We start from the raw sequence: 8,165 nt of genomic DNA, 5'->3' as shown, positions 1-8,165 counted from the left end.
CTGGGCGCATGTTAATGACAATGCCAATTAACCAATGACGTCTTGCTGGGCTATAGTCCATCACCTCGGGAGATGTTTCCATGATACAATGACGTAGTCCTGGTGCTGTTTACGTGGACTAATGTCTCTACTGTTTTTAATTTCTCCACATTTTGCAGGAGTTTGCGAGCAGGTCTGTTGGAGCTAGTTGTATACAATACGTGTACAGTTTATGACAGAAAAAACAAATAAAAACATATATTTTACATCTAGCTATATTTTAATTCAACTAAATGTAAGACCTATATATACAATATTAAAAATCGGCAGATCTCCCATAGTGAAGTGTGAGTGACACCACGGGGGGGGGGGGGGGGGGGGGTGCTGCAGTCCCCGTCTGGGACGCCGGGGTCACTGGCCGATGGTGTCACTCACAGCTTGCCGCGTGACGACACCTCGTCTGCTGATAGCGTAACCGATTACAGAGCCGCTGCGACTCAGAGGCAGCAGCAGCAGCAGCAGCAGACAGCAGCAGACTGCAACCTCCACACTCGCTCCTGCCCCCACTGGAGAGCTAGTGAGCTCGGCTGTGCTCTCCTCTACTCTCCTTCCTCCTCTCCTCCGTCCTCTCTGCAGTCCTTCTCAGACATGAAGGCTCGGTTCTGCTCCGACAGGATGCTCCTTCTGACCGCGCTGGTGTCGCTGCTCCTCGCGGGGCTGGCGGCCTCCTCCCCGGACCTTTTCGACAACCAACTCGGAGACATTAATTACTGCAAACTGCAATGCCAGCTCGTCATCAAGAACAAAAGCCCGGCTAAAGTAAGTTCCCGTTCAGACGGTGTTGTAACCTACATGGGGCTGTGTGTTATAATATAACATCCTGACGGAGATGGGCAAGTAACCGCTTTCTCCCGTTCGAGTAACCTAGGATCCCACCTCTGGAGACGAGGGCACGTTCTGTCATTTAATAATGTATTCATCTGGATGTGCTCATCATCATGCCCGGGCTTGGATAGGCGGTGTGTGTTAAGGACTAATTCTATAGCGCGCGCACACACACACACACACACACACACACACACACACACACACACACACACACACACACACACACACACACACACACACACACACACACACACACACACACACCATAGGGAGGCATTCAGATGCAGGGTAATGTCCAGCATTGGCTTCTCTTATGGACGTCGACTGATGATGGTGTGCATGGTGCTCGCCCCCGCTGCCCCTAGCATCTGGGCTTAATTCGATTTCTTAATCCGCATTCTGCAGTCCGTGAGGCCACGCGAGGTTTCAGTGAAAGTGTGCAGCGTTAAATCTTTAAAGCGTTAAACTGTCGTCCCGGTGCGCGTGCATGCTTGGTGCACGCGCGCATCCTAAACACGATAAAGAACGGACAATGATTTGGGATGGGGGGGGGGGGGGGATGTCCTGTCGGAAGCCTTTCTTCTTCTTCCACATCTTCCTCCTCCTCCTCTACCCCTTGCGCTGGAGACTCAGGTGTGGTTCATCATCATCATCATCATCATCAGATCAGACCTGCAGACTCCGCACTACACTGTATCTCCGCAGAGTCTCCGGGACGTTTGATGGCGCCCTTAGGACTGGTGCGTTTAGGTGTTTCTGAAATGATGCGCCGCAGTCGGGCTGCACACGCTGTCTGCTGTCACTGATAGCTCCGATAATAGAGTCTGGACGGAGGCTAACGAGGAATACAAACACGGAACAGGAAACGTATTTGTGGGTGTGCATAAAACATTCCTTACATTAAAAATTATAACACGCACAAGCATGGGTGAAGAAACGTGACACATACAGTACGTAGGCCTACAGTAGCGCAATATGCACATTGCCCATTCTTCATTATGGAATCCTCTTTTCTCTTGGTTTTCTGCAGGCGTCGCTAGTGGGCGCTGTTTCTCTGTTGCTCGAGGAGAATGCAGTGACATTCTATAAGAGCTCTGCGACTTTTTCATTTAATTCTTTATTTATTTGATCTTTTATACCTTATGCGTTTGTTGTTACTTATCTACGTTTATCTTGTACTCATCTAGGTTTATGAAAAAACACAATGCTTACTCACGGTTATATCGATAATTATATATCTTTTAATGACCGAGGCCTAATCTGTGGCCTCCCCACTTCTCCATACATCCTGTGTCCTCCTGTCTCCCCCGTCTCCCCCGTCTCACCCGTCTCCCCCTCTGGTTGCTAGGACTCCGTCATGAACGCCTGTCACCGTGGCTGCCGTCTCTACTCCATCTGTCAGTTCGTCAATGGCAACGCCGGCTTCAACACCAGCAGGGAGGAGTGCCAGGGAGGTAGGGGCCGCCCGTCTGTCTGTCTGCCCGTCTGTCTGTCTGCCCGTCTGTCTGTCTGCCCGTCTGTCTGTCTGTCTGTCTGTCTGTCTGCCCGTCTGTCTGTCTGCCCGTCTGTCTGCCCGCCCGTCTGTCTGTCTGCCCGTCTGTCTGTCTGTCTGCCCGCCCGTCTGTCTGTCTGCCCGTCTGTCTGTCTGCCCGTCTGTCTGTCTGCCCGCCTGTCTGTCTGTCTGTGGTCTGTCTGTCTGTCTGTCTGTCTGTCTGTCTGTCTGTCTGTCTGTCTGTCTGTATGTCTGTCTGCCCGTCTGTCTGTCTGCCCGCCCGTCTGTCTGTCTGCCCGTCTGTCTGTCTGCCCCTCTGTCTGTCTGTCTGTCTGTCTGTCTGTCTGTCTGTGGTCTGTCTGTCTGTCCGTCTGTGGTCTGTCAGTCTGTCTGTCTGTCTGCCCTCTTGTCTGTCTGTCTGTCTGTCTGTCTGTCTGTCTGTCTGTCTGTCTGTCTGTCTGTCTGTCTGTCTGTCTGTCTGTCTGTCTGTCTGTCTGTCTGTCTGTCTGTCTGTCTGTCTGTCTGTCTGTCTGTCTGTCTGTTTCCTACCTCTCCTGATACCTGATTTATAATAATAATATAACGACCCTTGTGGATCAGTGTCAGCTAAGCATCTGTCCAAGGTTTGTCTGTCTGTCTGTTTCCTACCTCTTCTCCCCATCATGTAATAATAATAATGTGTCATAATGATGCATAAGGACCCGTGTGGGCCCCCAAACCACCATGGTGGAATGGAGGATGCTTTATGTAGAACAATATTACAGGTCTGCTCCCATCTGGACAACTGGCAGGAGAACATCATCTATTGATTGACATGAAACAATCTATGACAATCGTTCTCTCTGTCTGTCTGTCTGTCTGTCCATATATCCCCACTAATTATAATGTCTCTCTCTCTCTCTCTCTCTCTCTCTCTCTCTCTCTCTCTCTCTCTCTCTCTCTCTCTCTCTCTCTCTCTCTCTCTCTCTCTCTCTCTCTCTCTCTCTCTCTCTCTCTCTCTCTCTCTCCCCCCCCCCCCTCCCCCCCAGCCTGTCAGGAGGCCTATGTTAAGTTGCTGGAGCAGGAGGCGTGCTGCACCGGCTGTGCCAGCCAGCCCTCTGAGCCCGAGCTGCTGAGGAGGAAGGTGAGGGTGGTGATGACACACACACACACACACACACACACACACACACACACACACACACACACACATATGCATTCACACACAGCACGCAGTCACATACACCATGCACTCACACCTCTCTTTCCTCATCAACCTGGTGTGTGTGTGTGTGTGTGTGTGTGTGTGTGTGTGTGTGTGTGTGTGTGTGTGTGTGTGTGTGTGTGTGTGTGTGTGTGTGTGTGTGTGTGTGCAGCTCAAGGCCATGACCCACCGGCCCAAGCAGCCCTCCGTCATGGAGGCGATGTCGGGTTGGTTCAACGACATCGTCAGCTCCGCCCAGAGCTTCATCTCCTCAACGTGGACCTTCTACCTGCAGGCGGACGACGGCAAGGTGGTGGTGTTCCAGGTGAGCAGCAGCCTGTCCGTCTGTCTGTCTGTCTGTCTGTCTGTCTGTCTGTCTGTCTGTCTGTCTGTCTGTCTGTCTGTCTGTCTGTCTGTCTGTCTGTCTGTCCCGAGCCCCACAGTACAGCCACACACCTTCAACGTGTCGGCCCAGATCTCATGTCGTCATACGGCACCGTCCTCTCTAGAACCTGATGACGCTCTTCACTGTACAACCCAGGACTGGGAGACACTGAGAGACAGCTCTCCCCTCTCTAGAACCTGATGACGCTCTTCACTGTACAACCCAGGACTGGGAGACACTCAGAGACAGCTCTCCCCTCTCTAGAACCTGGTGACGCACTTCACTGTACAGCGCAGGACTGGGAGGCACTGAGAGACAGCCCTGCCCTCTCTAGAACCTGGTGACGCACTTCGCTGTACAGCGCAGGACTGGGAGGCACTGAGAGACAGCTCTCCCCTCTCTAGAACCTGGTGACGCACTTCGCTGTACAGCGCAGGACTGGGAGACACTCAGAGACACCTCTACCCTCTCTAGGCCCTGGTGACGCACTTCACTGTACAGCGCAGGACTGGGCATTTTCAAGAGCTTAGTTTCTGTCGTGTATAAAATATGCTCCCAATGTTGTGAATAGTTGAGTTCCTTTTGAGTGACGTAAAACGGCCTCCAGAATGTTCCATTGTTTGAACATCGCTGTATGCTGCGGCTTCGCGTTCTTCGGTGTTCACGCGTGTCGCGCACTTGCACACTTGTCATGCATTAAATTAACACTTCAATTAGCACCGAGAGCTCGTTCCAATTATAACTCAGGAGCTGTAACTCATTATAACTCTTCCTGTAGCATGTGAATCCTACCGGCCGCGCGTGACACGACCCCGTCACAATATTCAAATTACCATATCAGATTGGATTAGATTAAATGGTATTTCATTTCACTACGTTACATTTTTGTTTTCCCTCTCAGGCTGAAGCCTGCCTCAGGGGAGAGTCTTTATACCGCTGGCCGGGCTGCTGTTGGCTGTAGTGTGGCGCTATGAGCTGGGGTGGAGAGGTCCTGGGGCGCGCTGCCAGCGCCCTGTCACGGACGGCCAGGGCGCTGGAGGACGACCGAGCCAGCGCCGGTATTCGGAGCAGACCTGCACGGGAATAGCCTTCTTTAAAGCACTACTACAGCGAGACTTCACCTGGGGGAAAAAAAGTGTTATTTGACAAAATGTCAACGCGCAATTATAGAAAGAACTTGCCCGCATTTAAGTGGAGGACGTCAAATTTAATTTAATTCATCGGAATTAAGTCAACATGAAATTAATTATGCACTTGCACATGCACTTTTGTAAAGATCTGTTGAATCATCAAACAGTCGGTGCCAAAACTGACATTTTCCAGCAAATAACAAAGTGCCTGGTATCGCTTTTGCTTAATTGATTTAACCGCAATTCAATTCTGCTGAGCTAAGCACCAAGCGCTTTACACTGAGCCTGGTTGTGTTTGCTTACCCAGACACAGACACACTGCGCTGGGATCAGGGTCCAGGAACGGCTGGGTGGCTGAACAGCGATTAAAGGAAGTAATCTACAGTGAGGGGAAAAAAACCCACCTAGCATACAATTCCCAAACTTTCTTTAGGTTTTCAGACGGGTGCGCTGGTTTTATGACCCTGACGTGTTTTCATAGACTGAGAGCCCCTCCCCCCTACACCCGACTGTGTTTATGAAAAAAGAAATGTGATGAACCAACATAACATTACCATTCCATACTTTCTTTAGACTGCGGTTGTCTTCAGGGTGCGTTGGTTTTATGGACCTGATGTGCTGATGGAGCCTGAAGGAGGGTGGGGTGGACTCCAGACTCGCTCGGGGGTGGGGCGGGGTTTAGGACGGAGCGCTGCCAGACGTAGGCCGGCTCTCTGAATGAAGAAACAATAACAACAGAGAGGCTCTCTGAGGGGTGTGTGTGTGTGTGTGTGTGTGTGTGTGTGTGTGTGTGTGTGTGTGTGTGTGTGTGTGTGTGTGTGTGTGTGTGTGTGTGTGTGTGTGTGTGTGTGTGTGTTTAGAGCAGGTCTGCCATGGAGGATTTCATGGTGCTGGAGGTTGAACCGCAGTTCTCCGCAGCCTCATGCATGACAAGGAGCACACAGGAAACCCTATAGAGGGATCGCCGCGGCCACGAGGTCAGATTACATTCAGGTCAACGTTTACAGTCAGATCCAAACCAGAACCCTGCCCGGAACCGAGGAGGGGAGAGGGAGAGAGAGAGGGAGAGAGAGGAGGAGGAGAGAGAGGGAGAGAGAGAGGGAGAGAGAGAGGCAGGGAGGGAGACAAAGAGGGAGAGAGAGGAGGAGGGAGAGAGACAGGGATGGAGGAGGGAGAGACGGATGACGGAGAGAGAGGAGGAGGGAGACAGAGAGGAGGGAGTCAGAGGGAGGAGGGAGAGAGAGGGAGAGAGACATTGAGGGAGGAGGAGGGAGAGAGAGGAGGTTGGGTGGGGGCGTCTCACTCTCTCGCTCTCTCCCCACCCCCACCCAGTTAGGTGCAGCCGGTCAGCTGATTTAATAATCAGCCATCAATACACCAGTAATCCCAGGGTGTGACCCCCAGGGTGTGACCCCCCAGGCCCCTCCACGCTGGTGTGTTAAAGAGGAACCTCCCTCTGTATCCATTTCCTTGTGACGACTGGTTGGAATTTAAATCCATTCATCAATAACATCAATCAATGAATGAATCGATGCCCATGTTGCACCTCTTGCATCTGATATCAGCTCGTGGCTCTTGAGATTTGTCACGTAGATATTGAAGGGTTTTAAGAGCTTTGTTTTTCTACATGGTCATTGACGCTGAACATAAATCCGTTCTATCGTGTGTGATGACGGTTGAGATTAAAAACAACCCCGTCCAGTCCGTCGCACCGAGAGAGCACAGGCCCCAACTCAGCCCAGACTCTGGGATCCCCAACAGGGGGGCACGTTTCTGTCTATGTTGATTATTTCCACTACCCCTTGGCCTCTCTCTTTCAAACCTCCACCCTCCATCTCTCCCTCTCCCTCCCCCTCTCCCCTCCCCTCCCCTCTCTCTCTGTGAAGGCAGAGTCTCTCTCTCTCTCGCTCTCGCTCTCTCGCTCTCGCTCTCTCGCTCTCGCTCTCGCTCTCTCCACTCTCTCTCTCTCTCCACTCTCTCTGTGAAGGCAGTCTTTCTTTCTTTCTTTCTTTCTTTCATTCTTTCTTTCTTTCTTTCTTTCTTTCTTTCTTTCTTTCTTTCTTTCTTTCTTTCTTTCTTTCTTTCTTTCTGTCTTCTGTCTTTCTTCTTTCTTTCTTTTGTTCTCTCTCCCTCTCTCCACCCCCTTCTTTTCTATCTCCTCTCTCTCTGCTCTCTCTCTCTCTCTCTCTCCTTCACTCTCTCTCTCGTAATGCGTGACAGATGCAGGTCCGCTGTCTCTCTCTCGTCGGTGGGATCGTTCCAAACTCGAGTCGCTGCCAATTAACCGCCTGACGTTCCCTCGGTCACATGACCTTTCTGGTTTCGCTCCGCTCCTGGTTCCGTTACACCACGCAGTTACACTGAAACCAGATTCACACTGGGGACTGTGTGTGTGTGTGTGTGTGTGTGTGTGTGTGTGTGTGTGTGTGTGTGTGTGTGTGTGTGTGTGTGTGTGTGTGGTGTGTGTGTGTGGTGTGTGTGTGTATATATATATCCTTTCACCCCCTTGAGTATCTTAGTCCACTGATAGAATAGAATAGACTTTAATTGTCATTTTGCAGTAGATCCATTTAAAATGTGCTTATGCAGCCAATAAAACAATGCTCACATATACACTCATACAAACATCGTCAAGGCAACATTGATACTCTGCTTAGACGACACATGCCATCAATTATTGTTCTTAAGTGATGTTTTATATTATGTTATATGATTTAGAACATTATACTAGGCTCTATATTTAATATATTTACTTATAATATGATATTTATGTAAGAATTATATTATATTTTACTATATATAAAAAGCGTAAAATGTTATACTTTGGGTGTAACAAAGTTAACAATTTATAAGTTGTTTTATAAATAAAACAAAAAAAAATGTTTTATTTAATTTTTTATGTTTATTTATTTATTTCCACAATGTCTTGTTTTTTTAAACGATTTATGATGAACCATATGCTCTGTAAGGTGACCTTGGGTGTCTTGAAAGGCGCCTCTAAATTAAATGTATTATTATTATTATTATTATTTACTTGGGCCTTTGACGCTTTCGACTTCTCTTGCGAGTTGATTCCGTAGCTAGCTAGTGTATGCTGCTCTAGCTAGT

The 8,165-nt window shown here is 49.6% G+C and overlaps 1 protein-coding gene across 1 annotated transcript; it reads left to right on the top strand.

Moving 5' to 3' along the window:
• Positions 1-553: 553 nt before the first annotated feature.
• Positions 554-6,499, top strand: tmem59l (transmembrane protein 59-like). Its single transcript, XM_056603312.1, has 6 exons — positions 554-798; positions 2,216-2,321; positions 3,388-3,482; positions 3,715-3,867; positions 4,889-4,985; positions 6,477-6,499. The coding sequence occupies exons 1-6, from the start codon at positions 628-630 to the stop codon at positions 6,497-6,499; spliced, it is 645 nt and encodes a 214-aa protein (XP_056459287.1). The 5' UTR covers positions 554-627.
• Positions 6,500-8,165: the final 1,666 nt, after the last annotated feature.

The sequence above is a fragment of the Gadus chalcogrammus genome, chromosome 12 (assembly GCF_026213295.1).
Source record: "Gadus chalcogrammus isolate NIFS_2021 chromosome 12, NIFS_Gcha_1.0, whole genome shotgun sequence".
Taxonomy (NCBI): domain Eukaryota; kingdom Metazoa; phylum Chordata; class Actinopteri; order Gadiformes; family Gadidae; genus Gadus; species Gadus chalcogrammus.
Note: the sequence above shows the minus strand (reverse complement) of the source record. Positions and strands in the feature narration are given on the sequence as shown.

Bases quoted from the DNA above. Each gene is read 5' to 3' on its own strand.
- tmem59l (XM_056603312.1), top strand. From the start codon at position 628: ATGAAGGCTCGGTTCTGCTCCGACAGGATGCTCCTTCTGACCGCGCTG. The intron at 3,483-3,714 runs GTGAGGGTGGTG...GTGTGTGTGCAG, and splicing joins CCGAGCTGCTGAGGAGGAAG to CTCAAGGCCATGACCCACCG. The intron at 4,986-6,476 runs GTATTCGGAGCA...GTGACCCCCCAG, and splicing joins GGACGACCGAGCCAGCGCCG to GCCCCTCCACGCTGGTGTGT.